Here is a 24,242-nt window from a genome sequence, read left to right as displayed (position 1 = left end):
GCCCCGAAGCGGCAATTCTCCTCCTCCCCCCTTCCTCCTTGCCGCCGTCGCCGCCGCTCAGTAAAATAAAACACAAAGTGGCAGTGGCTCTTGTCAAGTCCTCTAAGCGGCTCGGTTGCGAGTGTCGTCGCACGGAAGGTTCTACAAGTTAAACACGGAGGAGGCTTTCGCGACCAATATCATCCATAATATAGAGGGGTTTTTTTGTTTGGGTTAGATCGCGTAAATAGAATTGACTGTCCACCTGATGATGCGAGTTGTAATTACTGGCGAAAGGACTTGCTTTCCAAACACACCAGGGTGCTGTACTAGTAGCGAATTGGCATGTTCCGTTTACGTGACAAACCTTACTAATTGGCCGTGTCGGGTGGTGGCGGGATTAACGACACATTTACATTTACACGATCTAGACAAAAAAAATAACCCCCCCCCTATATTAAGGTTTTACAAGCTGCCTGTTCGCGTGCATCGCGTTCCCTCGGCACTCGCTTAGCTGTTCCCATGGCACTCGTGTCAAGGGATTAATTGTTGTAATTGACAGTTATTGATTGCCTGCAGAAACAAGACGGCGGCCGCGTAGAACTCCGTCCGAGCGCTTCAAGCACTCGCGCATTCCGACCAAGCCTCGCCTCGTCATCCCTGTTGGCGGTTGAGTTCGAGACTGAAGAGTTTTGCTGCGCGATTTGCAATTTCTACGCGTGCGTCGTTTCGTTAATTTGGCTGGGCGCTCAATTTTTGGTTGAATTCCAGCTCTTTGAGAATTCAAGTATGGGTTTGACGAACCTCACTCGCATACGCAGAACGGGTGGGAAAGTGCTGTCCCTCTGCTGCGTGTGGCTCGCCGGTCACTTGACAGAACGGATCTCAGAGCCAGCTCTGTGATATCCATTTCTGTGGGGTGTGCTCAAGCACGGAGGGTTGAAACTACTTTCTGCGACACCCAAGAGGATACTTCGTGTCTCGTGACGTGACGCCGGTATCCCAATCGGGGATAACATTGAAGGAAGAAGTATTTTATTTGCTTCCCCCCAAGATAGCCTCACCGAGTCTCAGAAATCACTTTCAGGAGGGTCCCATTTGAGATTATTGATCAGTCTTCGCGAGAATGTTTGCCTCGAGTGGGAGTAAATGAGTGAGGAATGTTTAAACTTTGCACAAAATCGGTCAGCAGCACATTTACCGTACTGCCTCCAAAAACACACCTCATCGCCCAAAGCAGGTTGGCATTTCACACCTTGGCGTGACCCACCAGCCCCACAGTCCAAATTGCTGTCACACGCATGTAGTAAGACTGGCACGTGTTCGGTCCTTTTATCAACCCACTGCTGGATGACGGCCTCCCAATGCCATACAAGTCAATGACCTACATGTGAAAACGGTGGCGAAGAGACTGCACCGCATTAAATCCTCAAGAGCATGTGAAACCACGTAGGTAAAACAATCAATAAAATAAAACTAAATTAGTGATTTAATAAAATAAATGAAAACTAAATTAGTGATTTAATTTAGTTGTTTTAACTTATTTTATTGTTTTACCTACGTGACTTTACCAAAAAAAAACCAGAGTACGAATCCTTGCAGTCACGAAAGCTTCAAATCTAGAAAGAACATGTGAAACCAGCCACGTATTGTAACTCTGTTTCATTGCAGCGGCAGGAATTGCACTTTCAGTAAAGAGAGGTTGCCCTTCGACCGAAAATCGTGGAAGTTATTTGAAAGTGTTTTACCACACCGGTCAGTGTGGGTTGAAGGTCAGGAGCATAGACTTGAGAACAAACACAGTACTGTACGTTTAAACACAGGCTTTCGTGACCAATTCTATCCATGAGGTTTTTGGGTTATATCACGTCGTTAAATCCGCCACCACACGACACGGCCAATAAGTAAGGTTTGTCACGTAAACGTGGAGCGGTGCTCTGCTTCCCACTAGAGCCTCACTTGACCAAGTACACACCATGTTGTTAGCTAACTAAAAGGGGTAATCATCAATGAACGACAGCACTTACTTATGTTGGGGAGCGTCTATTTTTATACAGCGGAGAACATGTTCCGATGCCTCCGTGATCATCAGTGGGACAAACGGTCTAAGCCAGGGGCTTAGACCATCAAGCTGCATCTCCAGAGCCGCATGCGGCTCTTTGAGGACTGCTTTGTGATGTTTTGTATTAAGGACCCCACCGACTCGTATTCACTTTTATCGCGGCTCTTGAAATAGTTTTTTTTTTACAGAATTCGAAAATGGCTCTTCTTGTTATTTTCGTTGCAGACCTCTGGACGAAGCTACGTTCCTGCCATCTCGACAAGGCACATATCTCTGGGCAGTAATGAACGCAAACTTCAAACTTTACATCGTCCATCCGTATAAAACCGAGTTCACTTTTTTCAACGTCGCATAAACAACAGCAGCCTGCTACGTGTGAAACAGAAGCAACGTTTATTAAAAAAAAACATTTAAAAAAGGCCCGACGGGGCAGAAACATACATCTATACAAGACGATTACATACGTGATAAAAATGGTGAAGTGACTGCATTAAATCGCCAAGCGCATTTGCAAACAGCTACGGAATGTCATCTTGCTGCATTGCAGCGGCAAGAATTGAATTCGCAGCAAAAAAAAGAGATTGCCCTTCTAACTAGAATTGTCACCGAAAATAATGGGTGGTGATCTAAAAAGGCACACGAGAAGTGGTCCTTCCTAATGTGTATCTTTGCCGCTTGCCGTTAGAATTGGATTAGCAAGTATTTCATTCACTCTCCCATTTGTCATCCTAGGCCAAAAATTGAACCCACGCTGCCCTTTAGTTAACACGGTGACAGCCCATTGAGAGCCCTTATCTCGATTGGAAGGGAGACCTGGGGTCTGGAGCAGTTACATCGGAAGAGAATGTTGTCCAATTCGGTTCAAGTGTTTTTCAAGTAAAGGCAAACCTCCTTTCCTCACACAGTACTTGACAATTCGAATATGCATTTACCAGTGTACGGTAGTATTTTGTAAATATATATATAAAACATAACTTGCAAGCCATGTTGTCTTAATGTTTTTTTATATTCAATGCAGTCTTAAAACGTTATGGTGGCCTTGACGTATGCACGCATGTTTTGCTACAATATACAAAGGAAAAAAAACGCTTAAAAAAATTATTAATCTTACAACTATTCGGAATAATTAAGTTGATTTGCGTGCGATTTGTTATCAATATACAACGTCCACCTTTTTCTACCAATACCACAGGCTCCTTTAATAACATCCGCTATACGGCCAACACGTGTCGTGAACGTCTCTCGTTGTTGCAGGACGGCAGCAGACATCGCATCGGTGATCCCACGCCAACAGGCCTAGTGGTCAGCCCACCAACGCTCAGGCATATTGTGATTATTATAGAATTAAAGCACCAACAAACGTATACAATAATGTATCATTGTCTTTAAATGTTACTCTTATACGAGTCCAATTTAACCCAATCATGCTACGGCATATGTTGGAACAGGGCAGAAACGTCTTTTGACTTACCAAAAACCTCCAGAACGCAGCGGAGCCTCACATCGCACTGGGCGAAGTATCCGGATGTGATATCACAGGGCCTTCTGGCATCCTTCAAAAAGGTCAAACTCACCGTGACTTCTAGGGCACATTCTTCAGCTGAAGAGATGAGCGAGTGGTTTAACGACACGGGTCTGCCGGACAAACATCCTCATGGTTGTTGGGTGAAGCCAAATCAAGTGCGAAGCGAAGTTCTATGCAGTTCTTTATTTGGTGGAGTCATTGACGACCACTGCACTTGAGAAGCTGCCTTACTCTAAGGTGGGAGCGCGGAATTTAAGCGCAGGATCTAGGCAGCTCTGACTCCGTTCTACAATACGTGCATTAGCACTCCCCCCCCCCCCGCTCCCGAGCCGAGCTGCCAGTCACCTCAATAATGCTTTTTCTTTTGTCAAATGAAGCAAATTCCAGAAAGTGATCTGGGGTAAGTGATCTGGGTTCACTTGGTGAAGAGCGTGATCACAGGAGATGGATTTTCTGGATCCACCGCTCCGGTTAAGAAGTCCCACGACGCCTCCACTTCTCCAAACAAAGTATTCCCTTTGGAGAGAGACACACACATACGCACAAATTAATACAGAAATGTGGACAAACACCCAAAAAGATCCCCCCCGTATAGCATTAACAGACCGTTGGGGGAAATGCTGTGAAGCGAGCCCCAATGAAGGCCTCAACGGCACACGAGGAGGTGGGTGGCCGGCGCCACGTGCGGCCGCCTTTGTCTCCCGCACCAGGTACTCATTTGAGGCGAAGTCAACCTAGGGGAGGGCCCAGGACCGGTTCAGATACTTGTCACTTGTGTTGGCCGTGAGCGGGAATTGAACTCACGTCGTCGGGTTCGTAGCACAGCGCGCGAACCCCCTACACTACCTGCTCCACACCACACACGCATATATACATATGCATGCACATGTACAGATAAACAGCGAGTTTGAAGTTTCTAACCGTTGTAGTTTTAACAACTGCCAATACACTGCGAGTGAAACGGCTGCAATGACTTCTGTTATTATGGTCACTACTGCTGGACTGGACTGGGACACTTGACCATTTGCGCTGTGCTTTGAATTACAAGTACACATTTGAAGGATGGATTGGCTCGAGCATCTGCGCACATACAAAAGGACTTTTGTCTCAACGATCACAATTTCATCATCGCTGCAACACAAAGAGAGTATTCTGTGCTAAGATAGAAAGTATAAAAACAATGCGGATGAAACCCATGCACATGAGATCACGACCCAAAAACGGCACGGGAAAGGTCAGATAAACCTACTTGCCGTACTGCCATCGACTGGTGAATTTCTAGTCCTGCAGGTTGGGTGTCTCAAAGAGGCATGACGATATATCTGCGCGACCCACCGAACCTGAAATGCTGTGCTGGATTACAGACGGCCAAGCCCATACCAGACAATATCCTAATCTTAAAGCGTATTGCACATAGCTAATACGTAACATGTGTGCTCATGCACGGTCCCACCACTGGATGAGGAACTTGCCACACCGTGCGGGGTTGTGGGGATCACTTGACCAACACCTTCACCGTGCTGGGCAGTTCGGGCTGATGGTGGGAGCAGAGACGGGAGTACGGAAGTATAATACAACCTTCTTGGTTCTTTCGGTAAAGTCACGTAGAAGGGAAATAATAAAATAATACAAATTAAACATAATACAATAATTCTCACGACGTTTCGGCCACAACGCAAGCAGCCGTCCTCAGGTGAAGAACAGGTCTGTCGGAAAGACAGTGTCCGAATGAAACACCCCAGGCTTGGAGTGTTCTTTACCTGAGGACGGCTGCTTGCGTTGTGGCCGAAACGTCGTGAGAATTATTTTATTATGTTTTATTTTTATTATTTCCCTTCTACGTGACTTTACCGAAAGAACCAAAAAGATGAATCCCTGCAGTCACGAAAGCTTTAAATCGAAATATAATATAACCGTTGATTTTGCTTCACTGCCTTTTGATCCGCACCACGTAGACCCAAAGACTACAACAGCCTGTCGTGCATGGTAGTTGCCCATCCAAACACTATACGGGGTCAGTACAGCTTGGCTTCTGAGAACTGCCAAGATCGGGCGAATTCAAGGTGATTTAGTCATAGGCACAGGTCTTTTTTTTAACACCCTACAGCGGAATGGCTCAGATTAGTGCACAGTTTGAACCTTAGATGTGCAGATGTTTCAATTGGAACGTTCCATTTAACCGTAGGGGGCGAAAGAAACAGAAGAGTGTATGGCTCTCTCAAATAAAAAAAAACACCCAGCATGTTCTTAAGGAAATATATGTATGGCTCACAAGCCAATAATTGAAAATGTCACTATTGTGCACGGACACTCTCTGTGGCCTTTGAAAAACAATGACTTTAACTGAACTCTTTCAGTAGCACACCGCAAATGCCAAATGAAGACTGTCCATCAGAGGGCTGGCATTCCGAATGGTGAAGATAAATTCTGGGCCTCAATTGCGGCTGCATATTGTTTTAGAAAGGTTACCACGGGGCTGCGCCGATCGCCGCAGTATTACTGCAATAAAATAACTCCGGCGGTCAAGTTGATAATTATTATTACCGCGGTTCCGTTTCTCTTGTCATGTTGAAATTTCCATTCCCATCAGGGTCACTCGATGAGTGACGGAACAATCGCGGCACGTGGATTGTCCCGTCGCCAGCGCGACATTTCCATTGCGCCTTCCGCGTGGAAAGAGGTAAGCACAGTTATGGCGGAGGTGAACAGCAAAGCATGATTCGCCACACTTGCTGGTCAACGATTTGGTTGCTTTGATAATTCCCACCGCTAGATTTGGAGATGCACACCAGCAACCCAGCATTTTGGAGGCGGGGTTGGTGGATCGTAGAGAGCTAGATATACGAGCGAGAATCTGAACTGTAAAGCTACAATGCCATTGTAACACTCTGCTCAAAGAGTGCAATGAGACTCGGTGAGCACGAAAATCTATTACATTGCACTGTAATCCACGAGTAATATGCCAAACATTCCAAATAGGCACGTATAACCATCCCAACAATTATTTATAATCTCGCAGTGATGAATTTCGCCAGGCCTATTATTTTTGTATATTTATTGAGCTGTAGCAGTCCTTAAGCCGGCATGCCAAAGTAATCCCCCTCTCTTATCCAAGAGAGACAGACTCTTTAATATCCGTAGCGCAGACAGGATCTCATTTTCACATCTCATCCAAATGTAGCAACTCCTGGAGTCTGTCTGTCTCTCACGAGACCATAATAAGCTTTGTTGTGCTTACAGCGTCTGCAACAATGACCTTGGGCAAAGGAATGCCGCAACAGGCATTCCATGTTGTATTTCACGGAAGACAGACGCGTATATTCAAAACACGGTGCGACTCGTGCCAGGATATTAGAGGCCTTAAGACATCTTTACGGCCGTTGTTTTCATACCCCGAGCTTAAAAGAAATATATCAAATTGTAGCAAAACGCAGACAGCCCCGTATGAATGACATCAGATTATACGCCCACACACTTCCACTCCGCAGATCAACGGGCAGATGCTTAAAAGGGCTGTGGGCTTGGGGAAGAGGCGCTGAGTTGATGTTTGGGCACCTGCGCCTTGAGGCCAAAGCCGGCTAATCCAGGCTCACAGAGCCAACTCTGCGATGGGCTCGCTGACGAGGAAAGAAGTTGGAAGGTGTTTCTCCCTGTGTGTGTGTGTGCACGTGCATAATCCGTTAATTACACACACGCACGCACCAGCAAACTTCAGGGTCGTACATTTGTGTCAAATTTATCAGTTATGAATGTTCAAACCCAAGTCAAACGGTCAACCCCCTGCCCAAACAAGCAATGGCATATGACGTATCTCTCTTACCAACATTGGACCAGTGGTGGAAATTCCACATTCCTATGGTGTGGGACAGTCTCTTTAAAGGATGATCACTGTCGAATTCCCACAAAGTTCTACTCAATATATAAACCCTGGACGGATGATACGTTTAAGCAATCCAGACAAGGAATTTAACACTCATTGCAAGTCAAGTACACCAACTACAGCTACATAGCCAGCTGAAAATAACTAGAATAATTATTATTTATCGTTATACTATGGAAAGAAGAGACATATGAGTAGTACTATAATAATTGTTATTCTATTAGACACAGAGGATGCAGGGTGAAATTCAGATCCATCTCAGTTTACCCATTTCATGCAAATCTACTCTGTGAAATTGCAAATGACCTTACATGGAGAAACGTGAGGCGGCCCCGGGGGCTCAGGGGGCTAATAACGGTGTCAGAACCATGAACCAGTAGCCACTGCTGCTGCTGCATATTCCCATAAACATTCTAAACTAGACCCGAGGCATGGGTCCTGTCCCAGCTCTTGGCTCCATGGACTTGGGGCCCCGACCGTCCATTCATCAAAACCCCCTCCTCCCTTCTGTCCACAGGCAGAAGCGCCGATAAGTTTCCTAATTTTTAACCAGGTTTAACGTACACTTGGGTTAGCTTACAATAGCATGATCCTTCGACTATACTGTCTGATGGGCTATATGATAAAATTATCACGTGATGGCAGACCACGTGACGTCAGAGTGTCAAGTATGCAGAAGCTCTATCACATGACGTAATGAAGTCTCCACCTCCGATTAGCACGGTTGGATACGTACGGTGCGAAAGAAGACAACATACATACATCTCTATCTTGTTAATATTTGCTTACATCTTACTGACATGTATCTGTTTATGTACCCATAAGCCATAGATCTCAATACGGGCCACTCAGAGCCTTTTCGGGCCATATGTAGCCTGCAGGCCGCCAATTGGCTCTCTACTATCCCAAATAATAAACTTTTTATGTTTGTAATTTTCTACCATGCTCTTGTAATCAAAACAAAGGCCAGAATTTAACATAGGCCCTGACCCCCGTACGACAAAGCAGCTGGCTTTGTTGCTGTCCAAGCTGAAAACTGGTCATTCCCTTGGCAAAAGGAGCTAGGCAAGCGAGTTGCAGGCCCAGATTCAGCTCGCCCTGGCCCTGTAAGGCTGCCGTGAGAATGTGGCCGATTACGTGCAAGCAGGAACGCAAGCGTGTGATCCTGTGCACAAACCTGGGTTCCAGTGACCCGTGATCAAACCAGACTCAAGTGTAGCGAGCTCAAAGTCTCAGCTGATTCACCAACGATTTCACGAAAAATATATAACATTGGGGTAGTCACCTAATTTTTAGTACTCTAACCATGATGCTTAGACAAAATATAATGCAAGACTACCGCACAATCGGGGCTTATAAAAATGTGCACCCCTTCGTGTGGATGTCTCTTCAAGGGAGTTCAGAAGTAGCTGCGCACTCTCATTTTGCCGTGGTCATTATCTCTCACAAATCGATGCGTTAGTTCGCTGCAAAAGTTCCCACACGGAAAATCCGTCTCGTTGCGACAGCGACAGATTTAAGTGCCAAACGCTAAAATAAATAAAGATGAAGACACGCGGTTTTGTCTTTCACGCATATTTTGAAGTCACCCTAACCTGCAGCAATGACAGTGAGGAGTTTGCACACCTTGAACCAAAAAGAAAATTACCAACAACCACAGACTCACAATTGCAGGAATTATTCTAAGTATTTGACAACGGGTTTTTTTTCTAGTCTGACAGCTGCTAAGAACCTTACATAATGCCCTAGGCATATGCATTAACCCAGCTTTCAATCACTCAAATTCACTTTTTTTTTCTGAGGAGTCAGATATGCCCGAGTCTGTGTGTATGTACCTGTGCGCTAATCCATAACACCTGGCCCTGTCCAGTGATCACCGGCCAGCAAACCGTTGATACTTCACGCAGCCTCAAAGTGCACCTAGTCTGGCACAACCACCATGGGGACATCACTAACCCTTTCTGATGAATGGTGGTGGTTGCTGTTGTTCTAAGTGCAAACAGCCCAGGAAATAACCTATGACACAAAGGTCTGTCGTGTGACCGCCTGCCAATGACATTTCACCACGCCCAAATGACTATCAAGTGCACCTAAAACAAGAGTGCCGTGTCGCGGAGATGTCACCGACACTTACTGGGCAAGTGGCAGTGCAAACATACGTGGTCATATATTAATTATTCACTAGCATTTACATAGTCAGCAATGTCTTCGCCAGCCCGTGCACTCTTTCTCAGGAGGGTCCCGCTTGCGATGCCAATACCAATTCCTTACTCAGCATTTTAGTGTCAATAGGACGACGTTCGAGTGCCCGGATAAAACCCAGAGTTTGAGAATTTCATACAATGGAAGCTTTGTGCGCGGTCACATTATTTAATTACAATGCATTCATTTTTTGTCAACCGCAGACCGTGCCTTGGCCGTAGTGGATACAACCCGGCTCGGTCGAACACTGCGAGCACCTATTGTCACTCGCAAACGGCACGTGTGTGCGTTTGCGCCGGTACGGGGGCAACCGACTTGTAAATTAATTCGCGGAACCACTCCGCTGCTGCCGAGCGGGTCAGACAAACCGTCGCAGGTGGGTCCCACCGCACCTGGTTTCCCCGTCAGAGCAGTCACCCCCCCTCTCAATTCTCCCCTTGCTCCCCCTGGCTCTACCCAAGCTTACTAAGCCTGTCCAAATCTGCTGAAAAATGCAAAAGGCAGGGTCAGAAATAATTGCGGTTTTGATGGCGTCGCGACTGGGGGGGGTGGGGGTGGTGGTGGTGGGGTTTGCTCGGTGCACGATTGTTGTCGGAACACTTTGCCGAGGACTTGCCCTGCCTTTGGCTCTCGTTAAATGCAAAAACCAAAAAAGAACAAGAGGTGGAAAAAACACAATGTCCTCATGCCAAATTAAATGTTCCTAATATATCAATGGAAGTTGAGCGGCGGGTGCAGTGGTTAGAGTACTGCGCTATAAACCTGGTGACTACAGTTCCATTCCCGATAAAGACTAACATCAGCGGCGAGTCATATATGAACTGGTCCAGCAGTGGATTGGCAAATAGCTGAACATATTTCACACATGGAAGCAATGTATGAGTTACTCACGGCGTCTCAAAAACACTTTCAAGATGGTCCTGCTAATTTTGTTTAGCAATTTTCTTAAAGTATCTTGTACCTTGTTTCTCTTCTCAAATAGGCATTTGAGTAGAGAAACCCGACTGAAATATCCACACAGGAGGTTCAGCAAACCACCTTTGTGCCATCTCCTGGCTTCCTTGGAGCCCAACTGGCATGGGAATGTCACAGCACACGATGAATGACTGGACATCTGTGAAAAAGAGCTTCATAGCTCATCGGATTCCTCCAGTATAAACAAAGATTCTGAATCTGATATCTGTGCAATCCACCAACCCTGCCTCTAAGGTACCACACCAACCACTGTGAATGAAAAATAAGGTCACTTCTTAGAATAATGCACTTGCTCTATTAAAAAAAACCCAATGAAAACATCAAGTTGGCAGTTTTATAGTAAAGTGAAACATCTGAATTTTTTTTAGCATCCCATTGTCGTACAATCCAAATTCTGCAGCATTAGCTCTGTGGAGAAATACATTACATTTATTTTGCTTTATCTTCTGTCAGGGGCTTGAACTTAGGCCCTCATTGCGTGCTGGCTCAGAACTCTTTACTCAGTTACTCTTTATGGAGAACATTAGCCACCTGAACCAGCCAGCCACCTCAATGACACCTCTGCAGAGAAATGATGACTCTAACTCACCATTATCTCATCCCTTCTCGCCCACCCAGAACTTAATCACATGCATGATTGATTTCACCGTTCGTCATGTCCAGAACTCTTTTTGTACCAGTCACAAATGCCAAGTTACAACTCCATTAAAACAAATGTCCTTAAAATGTTGCTGAAATTTCCAAAAGTGAAATGCACTTACAAGTATAATGCACGAGTTAGTTTGCTACGGCATTAGATTTGGGTCACTGGTCCCTCGGCATTCACTAATAAGAAAATGCCATATTTTCGATATCTTTTTACAAAAAAAACCCACCATTAAAAATGTCCTTTCATCACCTCGGCATAACACAACAGGTTCCAATTCACAACAACTTACAGACAAGCAAATATCCACGTTGGACTGGGAAACAATTTGATATAACTTATCCAGGTTATATATACCTTCAAGGGTGTCACACTCATACCCATAGACCAACTGTACTTTCCTTAGCTGTGCAGACCAGTCAGTGCTTCTCTCCATATTTATCTTGCTGAGTAAGCCCTCAAGAACTGGGGCTTTGACTGAGCCAAGTGTAATCACCAAATTTATACGAAGGCCTTTTTTTTGCGCAGCCATCAGTGACCGTGCCGAGACCATCAAACTCTCCGTGCATGAGAACCTATTTCAACACGGGTGGCTGCCTGGATTTCCCACTCATTTTTGACCATCTCAGTGGCTGCACATGACCTATCTGTCGAGCACCTTTTAATGCTATCGCCTTCACACACAAACAGACCAGCGGTTCATCATCCGGTCCGTTTGACTTGCAGGTTTCTCCACTGCAAGGGAATGCTGTACGTTGTTCGCCCGTATGATTAAGAGCACGGGCAGTTCATGAGCGCCTCGTAAAGGAAGGGGTGTGGAACCATTCCCTCACCCAGGGTTGAATAGGACTTTCAAACATCTTTGGTGGAACACACACATTATTAACACGTGGCCCAGTCAATTCTGTCACTGAAAGGGGCCCTTTGCAGAGACAGCTAAAATTATTAACTGTGTTGCCAGGTCAAAAATCTTCCCAGCTAGAACTCAGATATGTTCAGCCGAGGGGCTTGCAGCGATAGATAAATATTGATTAAAACTAAGAATAGGTTTAACCCTTATTTCCAGAAAGGGTAAAAACCTATTCTTATATTTCATCATTTTTTATACTGGCAAAAAGGTAATTAATTTTGACTTAAAGCTTTCGCGACTGCAGGAATTCATATTCAAAGAACCTATCTACGTGATTTTACCGAAAGACCCAAAGAATAGGTAATGAATTGTACGAGTAATTAATTGGCATGTTTTGTTTACGTGACAAACCTTACTAATTGGCTGTGTCAGGTGGTGGCGGGTTTAACAACACATTTGTATTCATGCGATCTAATCCAAAAACCTCGATTATGGAGATAAATATTGTTTGTGGACCATTTCAAAGCAGAAGCCCTCATGTGGCAAATGCAGAGTGGGGTCCAACCAAATAACATTTCGTTTTAACGAATGGTTATGAATTTCAGATGAATGCGGACATATTTTTCTTAACTTTCATCTACAAGATTCTGCTTTAATTGCAGCCAACTGGGAAAACGTTTGAAATGCAGCTTGTGGTGCGGGGCAGAGTTTGGGCAATTCACACTGCTCCTGACCCAACGAGCTCCAAGCCGAAGGATCTAAGCTGAACGACATACCCTTTACCTATCCTCGCGCCGTTGCCAAATTGTTTAATAAGCTGGCATCAAAGCACAATCGTGGGATTGTACTTCTGTTGGAAACGCCACTCACGCTTGCAGATATTTACACATTTACTGCACGGTGACTATTAAGCGTTATGAAGAGCAATTTGTGGCAATGAAGAGTTGCAGACGCAACTTTCTTTGGCTCCCTCTCTCGGCTGCCACGAGGCGGTTTCTGCAGCTAATAGCTGCTGCTAATGACTTGTACAGCTCACGGGGAGAAACGCACAAAACTCCGAGAACATCCCATTACACTAGGGGAGGAGAAAAAAAAAAATCGCTTCAACATTCGAGGTTTCGGTGTGTACTATACGCGCGTACTTTACAATTCGTCGAGGGAAAGGTGCAGGAATGTCGTGGAACATCGCGTTTAGTTTTAAGTGATCGTATTTAAATGACTTCCATAACAACATAAAAAACATCTGCCCCCGTGGACCGTATAATTATACAACTTTCTATAATGACCTGACATTTTCCACATTGGTAATTAGATGTTTATTATAGTATGTGTTTTTTTAAATTACAATTTTATTAATTTGTGCCAGGCATGTTGAGAAGATTTAAAGACACCTTCAACCTTACAGAGAATGTTAACATGAACTATTTAACTTTCATTCATTAAGAGTAAAAATATATCTTCTTGTAAGAATAATCATTTGTAAACTTGAACATATAAATGAATTAACTAAACCTTGTCCATTGCTTTTCAATACATTACTTTAGAACTGCTTTTTGTGTTTAGTTTGTTGTCCTTCCCCCGCACCTCCGATTAGCACGGTTGGCTACGTACGGTGCGAACGAGTTCAACATACACACATCACAAGAGATACATTTCTGCCAATTTGCAGGTTCAATTACTAAAACAAACGTATAAATAATAATCAATATTTATCCAGAAATGTCTCTCACGAAAGGCTAAGGACATGTTTTCAGGAGGGTCAAGCTTCAATTGTTTAGCCAATTTTCTTCTTATGGGAATCTGGAGTACCTGGACAAATGTACGCTTACAAGGGGAGAACGCTCACAATTCCGCACAGATGGTGCACACCTACTTGCTCTACTACCCATTAGAAACACCGATTTCCCTTAAGAGATGCATGTCATGCACCTTATATCTCCATCCCTGCACGATTGTCCAACCCTCCACTCCTCTCCTCCCCCCATCAAGACGTTGGATTACAACTGTGTGTTGCCACCACGACATAAGGACCAATTCCATTCACATGAGAAATGCCGACAAGAAATAAAACTACAGTGCAGTCATCTACATTAACCCAGTCAATAGATGAGATGGATGAATGTTCAGTGACTTTGCCAAACGTTTGTTCATGATTCTTGCACTGGCAATACAAAACACTTTTTTTTTTTTTACAATAATACTCATACATTACGGATATGAATGCACCAAAAGCCACATTGTGACCTACAACGATGGCTGCTGGGGCAAATCTTCACCTATACCACACGCTGTGAAAACTAACAAAACTAAAAACGGTAACAGTGAAACTGCGCGGAGACAAAGACACACACACACACGGCAGACTCGCGGCACACAGACACGGAGTGAGAAGAGGAAGAGAGGTGAGAGAGACAGGGGGTGATGGGAAGGCGGGAGGAACGCACGCAGAGCGCTAGGAAGTCAGCGCTGAGCGAGTGTGTGTAATTGAGTGTGCAAGCCGAGGGGACGACCCGGGGCTGATGTTGTGTTAACTGACAGCTCGAATCTGCCCATGCCACCTGCGGCGAACGGCAGGCGGGCGCGACTTCCCGGCAATGGAGAAAGAGAGCGAGGGAGGATAGAAAGAGGTGCCGATGTCAGCCCCGCAGCAAACACGGGCCGGGGCGGGCAGGCCGGCCTGTTTAGCGAGCACTAACGAGCTGCGGTTGGGGCCGACGCTGTGACAACGGTACCCCGGAGAGCCAAAACATTGGCAGGTAAGAATGGAAAGCGCAGTCTCCTACACCGCAAGCAATGACAACACCTCTCCGTCAGCATCTGGAATGGCAAATTGTGTTTAAAGTGCCCACCCACGAAACGTGACTTACACACAAATAGTTTTATCAGTGCGCTCCTTTAAACAGAAAAGCCTCGCCGGGTCTCAACTAATTTTTCAGGAACGTCCTGCCAAGTTGTAGCAGCAGCTGATGGTTGCTGTGGGGTTCCCCATTAAGTCATTTGCAAGTAATTTTCTCGTATTTTAGACCATGACCCTGGCTCACAATGGCCTACTCTTCCTCGAAGGACGTCACTGGATGGATTATAGTTCAGTGTGAAGCAGATGCCGTCAATTTGATGGAAATATACTTGCACTATTTACCTGGAAGGGCCTGCTGGTTTCGAACCACAAGCATCGAATGTGCTACCACTGAGCCGTATCACGACCATACTGACAAAAAAGTCTAAGTATCTCCTGATTCAAAGGAGTCATGGGAGAGCATTCATCTCTCTGGATGGTCCCTGAGCCAGTGGTGGAAATTCCACATTCCCATGGTGGGGACCAGTCTCTCCATATGAATATGTATTTTACAATGTACCATCCTGGAGACAGGTTTGGCGAATCCGAAAGACAATATTATGGACCTGCAATAACCACCTCTAGGTCTGCATATCGGCCTGTTGATAGTCGTACAGAAAGTAAGTCTGCTCTGAACAAAAGACTTTTGTCAATAAGCCCTGACTTTATACATTTAAGGTCAACTATCTTTGTAGGGTAGTAATCCACTTGTGTTAATTTTACAGTAAACAATAAATTAACTTTCCAACCTCAATATCCACTTACGTCCTCTTTACTAATTATATGGGTGTAATAATTTCTATTAATTTTTAACATCCTGATTGCGTAATATCAAGTTTGTTTATTTTCATTTCTCATTACAATTTTCATGTTTTGTCATCAACACTTGCACAAATTTTACTGCAATTTCTGCAATCAACAAGATATGTCAAAGCACAAAAAGTGTAGGAACACGCATTACAAAAACACACACACCCACGCACACCCACAAACGATAACAGACACACATTTCTTCGGCACTTCTCTCAACTTTCAGTAATAAATTACGGACGTGTTTTTAACACAGAATTTGAAACACCTGCCATGCCTCGGGGTGAGACTACAGTTGTGCCGACTCAATCCACTGTTGCCAAAACTATTTGGACAAATTGTTACGGAAATTATACTTTTTTTTTAAGCTACAACATTTTTTGGGAAAATAATTGAGCACAAACCCTCCATTAAACGCATGAACCATTACGTAAACATGTAAACAAAGGCTACGTTATGTAAAAAAAAACCCTGGTTGTTTATTTGATTTTTACACAACCCTGCAAGACTAAATGTGTAACGTTTACTGGCCACGTTTAGTTTGGCAAGGGTCAATTTGGCAAATACATTTTCGAAAACTAAACAGGCGGAAAAATTATCCCAACAGCAGTGGTAACAGAATGCTTTACAGTGTGCCGATAAAAGCTTCACAGAGTCAGAAAAATTCCTGGCGTGTCCTTGCTGGAAATATTTGGCCAATTCCCCTTTGAAAAATAAATGCAGAGATAGACAATAGTCTGTTTTAAGTGAGCAAGGTTTCTGTCTAACATTTGTGCATATATATCCGAGTATTTGCGAATTGAGAGGGCCCGCGGATGGGGTCTGATGGCTGTCTGGCACCAAAATGCTCTGTGACCAATGGTGTGGGGAGGGGCAGGAAGTGGAGGAGGGGGTGGATCGGCTACCAAACACCTGGGAGGATGCACTGATCTTGTTGATTAAAATTAACAAATTATATGAATTTAGGTTATTTATTATGTATTTTTTCGGTGGATGACTTGACCCGCGGTATATCCGAATCCGTGGTGTAATGAGCTGCATTGGTAAGTTGTTAATTTACAACCCACAATGCATTACGACTATGTGTTGACAGGAAACCAGGGTGGCTAGAGAAAATAGATGCATCACAAGGGATACCATTAAATATCCTTGCAGTTTGTATGTATGTATAACTTATTTCGCACCGTATATAGCCAACCATGCTAATCGGAGTTCCAGGGGAAGGACAAACTAAACACAAAAAGCAGTTCTAAAGAAATTAGTTTTCAATATCGATTAAAAAGTGCACAGCTCCAGTGGCTTCATAATATCAGAAGGAAAATTGTTCCAGACGGCCACAGAAACGCATCTGAAAGCGCACGATGTAGTGACCATCTTTATTCGATGGCTAGTCAAAAGCAGCGTTGAGTTTGATAACCTACTTGGCACACTGCATCCTACAGGAATACACAGGAACACCACAAGAAACACTTAGAACCTGCGCATATGGGTCAGTGGCCTTCTTGCTGTACCACCTCAATGCAAATGGGTATTTCACCCATATGAGACAACTTTAAACGATATCGTCTCTGGATTCCAGGCATCTGCCACAACAAGCAACAGACCGCTTATTTAAAAAAACACCACACAAACCAAAGTTTGCCACAACCTCAGGTAAGGAAAGGTCCTCTTCTCTCAAGCTTAGCGCCATCTATAGAGGAGTGATGCGACAAGCTCTATTACATGGTGCGAAGACGTTAGTTGCTAAGCAAGATGGGAAACCGAAAAAAGAGTGCTTGAGAGGACAGAGATGAGAATGTGAGAAGGATGTTGGGAATATCTCAAAGGGAAAAGAGGGGTAATGCAGAATTTGGATATTCTCGAGAAGGTGAGGGAGGTGAGATGGTTTGGGCACCTGTTGAGAAGAGACAAAGAAGATGCAACTAGAAGGGCTGTGGAGATTAGAGACCCACAGACTCACATGGAAACCCATAGTCTAGAAGGACTGTGGAGATGCCACGGGTACACGGCAGAAGGACCGAGAGCGAGGTGGGAGGATGCGGCGAAACGAGAAATGAAGGCAGTGGATGCGAAAGAAAATGAGCAGCCGATCTCATGCAATAAGTGGCAATAAGTCTGTTGTAACAAAAAAAAAAGTACTCACTCATCACCGTCTCCTCCTTCTCGATGACACGCTCCGTCTCGGTGACCGTGCTCGTGAGAAGCCTCGCCGCTTCCTGCAGATGGTCGAGCTGAAAGTGTGGCACGCATGCAAACGCGGGATTGGCACCAGCGTCATGGGTACGCATTCATCTCCGTGGCTCCCCCTCTTCCCAGCCCCCGGTTAGAAATTGCATGTCAGTTGAGTAGGGCATTTAGAGATATCGACAGACGTGTTTGATGCTGGTGGTTCGGCACAATTGACCACAAGACTCACAGCGGCACAGGCGAGTGGCCGACTGCTTCTCATCTCCATTGGCAGCCCCAAGGCAGCAGTAGAAATTCCACATTCACATGACACGTGATCGGGGGAGGGGCATGTTTTTTTAAGGACAACCACTGCTGACTTCTGGCACAGTGGTCGTCATTACTTGACCTGCGAGAGAAAATAGGTAGTCGCACCCAGCTGAGATTTCATCGTGCAAGCTTACGATTGTGAGCCAAACGCCTTAACCACTGTGCCACGTGACTGGATGTGGATGATCACAGCGAGCTGTACATTGCACTGTAAATCTTACTAGACACAAAAAGAGTCTGCATTGGCCGCTTGTTGTTACAGCTCACAGCTCGGACGTGGGCAAAAACCTTTATTTAATGTCCGAATGAGGAATCTGTCCGAATCATATGATTCTGTTTATACCAGGTAGCAATTTTGATTCCATTTAAAAATAAGCATATAGATGAGAAAAGTCAGCTACATTGGAACCTGGCTGTTAATTATTAGCATATGCTATTCCATTAACTGGACACTTTTGTGCATGCGTTATGTGTGTGTATGCATGGATGTTGAACTTCTTTTGCACCATACATAACCAACCGTGTTAATCTATACAAAAATCGACGTGTAACAGATAGGTATGCAGCCTTTAAAATGTGTAGCAATGAAATGTGTGTGTGGGCGATTTTCTTAAAAGTGTTAAGAAAAAAAACAACACACTGACAATTAACCTTGAAAAATAAGTTTTAAATAATTAGATATTTGTCAATATTCAGCCATTTGTCGAGGATAGCAATTGCCTTGGAAAGCTTCGCTTTGAGCAGAAGCTTGAACACACAAAAAAACACCGACGCATCCCATTGGCGGAGCGGTGATGCAGAGGGTAGCAGCGTGTCGTGCTAACGATTCGGTGAGCCGAGCTCAATTCCCAGCCACAGCTTAACATCCGTGGCAAAAGCGCCATTTGATCAGGTCCTGGACCATCGCCCCCCTTCACCAACCCATCGTCTAACAAACCTCGTAACAGATATGGGGAGCCCATTCATCTAAGAGCGGACTGACAGGGAGGTATATGACAAGATACGTGGTTGACCACTTCCAACACATCATGTAGGAGCGCAGACCTGTGGTTTTATTCAGAGTGCTTTTGAGACACTGTTTCTGGGGTATATTATTCTGGGAGTATTTCACTTCTGACACATGACACTCTGCTCGTAGGAACTATCCAGAATATCACTTCGCCTTAAGTCTTGACTGATGGCACCAACGGGATATGCAGCAATTTTCAATGTACACAGGATATATGTATATATTTAAAAAAAATGACGGTTCGCAATGCAATGTAGACCGAAGACACAACCATATGGACTCATGCAACAATTCACAAAAGCCAGTGGCGCTTTCAAAAAGTGATGCGTTTTACTTATGGCTTTTAGACAGGGTGCGAATTTGTGACTTTTAGACAAGGTGCAAATGGGCACCCTGCCAATTTAGTTCCGTACAGCGGCATCAAAACACAGCCACATCTCTAGACGCTGTGCAGAATCCTGACAGGTGAGCAATTGTAATTTACAATCGGGGACAGGGAGACACAAGTGGATGTGTATGCACATCCGTACAAAAATGTATCATTACAAATGAGCAAGAGGTGGCGGGGAAGGTGACAGGGTGAGGGTAAGTGAAAATAGGACAGAACTAATTGTATTCGGTGGTCTTTAGGGTGCCGTGCTAGTCAATTTAAATTGTTTCCTTTCTCGCATGTGCATTAGGCAGTGTTCATCCCCACTGGCGATCCTGAGCCAGTGGTAGAAATTCCACATTCACATGGCGGCGACTGGATTACCCTGCACTTCAACCGCTGCTGACCTACCACACTGTACTCATTTTATTAATCCCAGCGTAATGAAGGCACAATAAGGGTAAGATTATTCGAGGCCGTTGGAACAGCACGAGAGAGTGAGAGGCCTTCCCCAGTGTATACACTGGGAGGTTGAGAGATATGAACACATTTGCAGATCAGAAAGCAACAAATGTTCAGAGGTCATCATGGACAATGCCATTTCATGTCACCGCTCCTCGCTATCACTTTATTTCTGCTAAATAATTCAGCCTTCTAAGGTATTTTTATCGTATCCCACAATATGACCCGAGGTCTTCCACTTAGTTACCAACTTCTGGGTGCCACTCCAAATCCTGCCTCGGTAACGTGCCCTTTTCAATTTTGAACATTTTGAATCCATCACAACCTCCTCGTACTTGATTAGAACTACAATGCTTTATTACCAAGTATTATTTCAAATTTCCAAGCTGCTTCCCTGTATTGCCAATAACTTCCTAGCAACATGAGCATACACCTATAATCAAAGGCCAAAATGCTTTTTTTTAAATAAAGAAGATAATATAATTATATAAAAGGTAATGGGTTCCATTCTGCAACACAAGCTATTAACATAAGCGTAGCAGGTCGGGAAAGGACCTACAATAACAAACAAGATTAAGTTTACAGCTGACGAGCAAATCGATGGGAAGACAGCAGAGGCAAGTGAGTATTGATGTAAATTCAGATGGTGAATTAGTAGTGCACAGGGCTCAGGGCAAAAGAGAAACGACACCACGTGCCATACGCACCACAATTTCCACAGTGTCGGTGGTGCGTGGAAGGTCAGCGAGAAGCGCGCTGTAGTCGGGCTTCTCCGGACCCAGCAAGGCGGCCACCTCCTCTGACAGGGGTGGCACACACAACAGCGTCTCCTTGCCCTGACTCGTCCTGAGCTGCTCCTCTTTCCTGTGCTCGGCAGAGACAACAAAGACAAAAATTCCCCGTATAGCCTGAACAAACTTTTTAGGTGTAAGTGCGGTTAGCGAGCACCTATGAAGGCCGGCACGACAGACGAGTGGGTGACCAGTACCATGCATGGCCGCCTTTGTATTTTTAGCACCCCACCAGGTACTCCTGGACCCACGGGAGGGCCAGGACTGGTTCAGATTATCGTGACTGGTGTTAGCCGCGAGCGGGAATCGAACTCGTATCGCTGGGTTCGTAGTGCGGCGCGCTAACCGCTACACTACTGCTCCCGTTAAGAATGCACAAATGCAACCACGACCCGCACTATGGCACACACAGGAGAGGTAGGCCAGGGCAGACGTAAACGCTCAGGCAAGCACCGGTTGTGCGGTGAAAATTATAACGTCACCTAACGACGGGAGACACCAATTCTGAAAGCAGCTGTATGGAAAAATGTTCAACTGCGGAATGCACAAAAGGTTTAGGGGGTCACCTAACACCAGGACTTGAACCCAAGATTTTGTTGGCATTGGTTCAATAATACCAGAATGCACAAAATGTATAGTTGCATAATTTAATCATTAGACCCCAGAGTACAATCACCATCAGCATGGGGTTGCAGTGGTTGAAATAGCATGGGCTGCACTTCTGCTCAATCTGCCAAAGTCTTGTTTTCATGTTTATTGTTACATTTATTTTATTCTTGTGTTTGCATTGTTTGTTATCAAGGTTACGATTTACATGACCTGGAGATGCGCTTACAGTGGGGTGCTATATAATTACAAATTATTACATTAAGCCCACCAGATATTGAGAGACACCAAACTTAAACTTAGATCCTCTTCTTCTTGGTTCTTTCGGTAAAGTCACGTAGAAGGGAAATAATAAAATAAAATAAAAAACATAATAAAATACAATTCTCACGACGTTGCGGCCACAACGCAAGCAGCCGTCCTCAGGTGAAGAACAGGTCTGTCGGAAAGACAGCGTCTGAATGACAGCGTTTATTATGTTTTATTTTTATTATTTTATTATTTCCCTTTTACGTGACTTTACCGAAAGAACCAAGAAGATGATTCCCTGCAGTCACGAAAGCTTTAAATCGAAACTTAGATCCTCTTGTTATGCTGGTTCAGGTCTCCTACATGAACAATACAATTTCTAAACCACCACGTCGCCTCAATACCCATTTTAAATAGGCGCTGTAGTTGTTATCATCTGGAGACATTTCATGAAATGGGCACTGGTTGGGTTACCAAACTGCAATAAAAAACGTTTCGGTCTGGGTTCGGCTCTAAACGGCAGAGCTGGGCGTGAATGGTGCTGTAGCACACAAACTAAAGAGATGCAATTGCAGCACACGAGGTCGTTATGCGCCCCCCACTAATTACATTTTGCCTGGCTAGGGGAATCAATGCCGTTCAATACGCAATTGAAAATAGCGCCGCATCCACACACGTAAGCCGCATCAAAAATCAAATGCCACGTGCTCTATTTGTGCTGGGGAAACTTAATGTTTGCACACCTGTCCGAGGTCATAAACAGTGGCCCATCTTTGTAATTTTGCCGAGCACTCTTTTACAAGAAAATAATATTGTACTCATTTATTTTTTTACATATTCTAAGTGGATGTATATGCAATCTATCTTTTTTGACATATGCATATGAACTTATATACATGTAAAGCATATCTATTAAATATTTGCAGTGGCTCAAGTAGGGGTTGGCTGACCTATCTGTACGGATTTTTGAGTGTTAAAAATAAACCACAAGGAACTTGACCAAATTTCCGAATGCAGGAGGCTTGCCTGGAAGTGTACAAACTCTTCAAAACGTGGAGACTTGTCAAAGAAAATGGAACAAAATCTGAAAGAGCACGCAAAGAAGCATGGAGAGATGCACGCTTGGAAATTACAGACAGAAAAACAGACAACAGGGGTCGAAGAACGAACACACAAATCTGACGCAGCCTTATCCACGATGATGAAAAGTAAGATGCTTGGGCAGTGCACATCGCTCGATGGAATGTTGGCCCATGGACGAGACTGGTGACACAATGGCAGCAAAAGGAGCGAGAACACGTGCGTGTCCGTTTGATAAAGATTGTTATTATGCAAAACATGTTTCATTCAATGCGCAGTTGCGCTTATCTTCATCGGTGGCAATAATGGTAGAAATTCCATATATCCATAGTGAAGGTCATGATGATGATGAATGCAGGAGGGCAGGGACATGCTAATCATGAGATAGTCACTGTTGACTTCCCACAAAACCTCACTTAATGTAAATCATTGTAGTCTTGTTCAAGAAGTGTAGCTGCCTTGTGGAAAAAAACATCGTTGAGTTAATTGACACAACTCAAACTACACAGAGTTGGTGGGAAAAAAAAGGATGACTCCATGGCTTTTTAGACTGCCAGCGAGCAGTTTGCATTTCGTTGACAATACAAGGAGTTTAATTTTGGTTTAGTTTTCTCCGCTCCTCCAGCTGTTACTGCCGCCGCTGCTGGCGGAACGGTCGCTAATTTTTCACGTTGGCTCGGCACACAGCGTGCTCAGGAGGCGTGTAATTAAAGACGCTGCCCCACACAAGCACCCCGGGCACAAGCAGATGCAACAAAGTCGCCCGCCGCTGCGTTCCGTCAGCGGAGCAGTCGACCCGTCGCGATGGGGAAGGACCGCTTGTCCCAACGTGCGACGTTAATTGCTCGGCTGACGGCAGACACTCTGTGCCCGTGATGAGTCAATTATCCAAACATATGTTAGTTACGATGTCGCGCAATTTTTTTTCAAAGATAGCGCATCTTGATGCTCGCTGTCACTTGCACGCGTTGACACAAACCGATGTCGGATATCAGGGACGACGCTGACGAAATTGAGTGCTTTTTTGTGCTGTAGATGGGTGGCGTTTTAAATGTTGGGCAGGTGTACACAGGTGTGCAGACACCGAGAGACAAGGGGATGCCGTGGCCAGATTGATGGACGTTGCGTATGCAGTAGCAGTGCGCAAGGGATCCAAACATTAAATCGATTGTTATGCTCATGACAGATGCACAAAATTATGCATGTTATGAACTGGCCGTTTCAAATTTGGTGTCATTGGTTCACGTGACCCCTGCAGCCACTAGAGAGGTGCTGCAGTACACCTTGTCGTAGCATTGATTCTTGAACGCAATCGTGGACCCCGCATCGTGTAAATTCATTGAATTGCGAGGGGGGAGAGCGAATCACGTCAGACCTCGTACTCCACGATTTCCAATTAGAAGACAAATTCGGA

General features: G+C 44.7%; 1 protein-coding gene across 1 annotated transcript in view; it reads right to left on the bottom strand.

Annotated features, from left to right (window-relative positions):
• Positions 1 to 2,575: 2,575 nt before the first annotated feature.
• DSN1 (DSN1 component of MIS12 kinetochore complex) overlaps positions 2,576 to 24,242 on the bottom strand; it is a 61,872-nt gene continuing 40,205 nt past the window's right edge. The window contains exons 10-12 of the mRNA XM_078865582.1: positions 20,810 to 20,966; positions 17,909 to 17,996; positions 2,576 to 4,082 (exon numbers count right to left, since the gene is read on the bottom strand). Coding sequence (XP_078721708.1) covers positions 3,982 to 4,082; positions 17,909 to 17,996; positions 20,810 to 20,966 — 346 coding nt within the window. The 3' untranslated portion in view covers positions 2,576 to 3,981. The remainder of the gene's footprint in view (positions 4,083 to 17,908; positions 17,997 to 20,809; positions 20,967 to 24,242) is intronic.

The sequence above is a fragment of the Lampetra fluviatilis genome, chromosome 20 (assembly GCF_964198595.1).
Source record: "Lampetra fluviatilis chromosome 20, kcLamFluv1.1, whole genome shotgun sequence".
Taxonomy (NCBI): Eukaryota; Metazoa; Chordata; class Hyperoartia; order Petromyzontiformes; family Petromyzontidae; genus Lampetra; species Lampetra fluviatilis.
The sequence above is the reverse complement of the archived record's forward strand: the minus strand, read 5'-3'. Positions and strand labels throughout refer to the sequence as shown.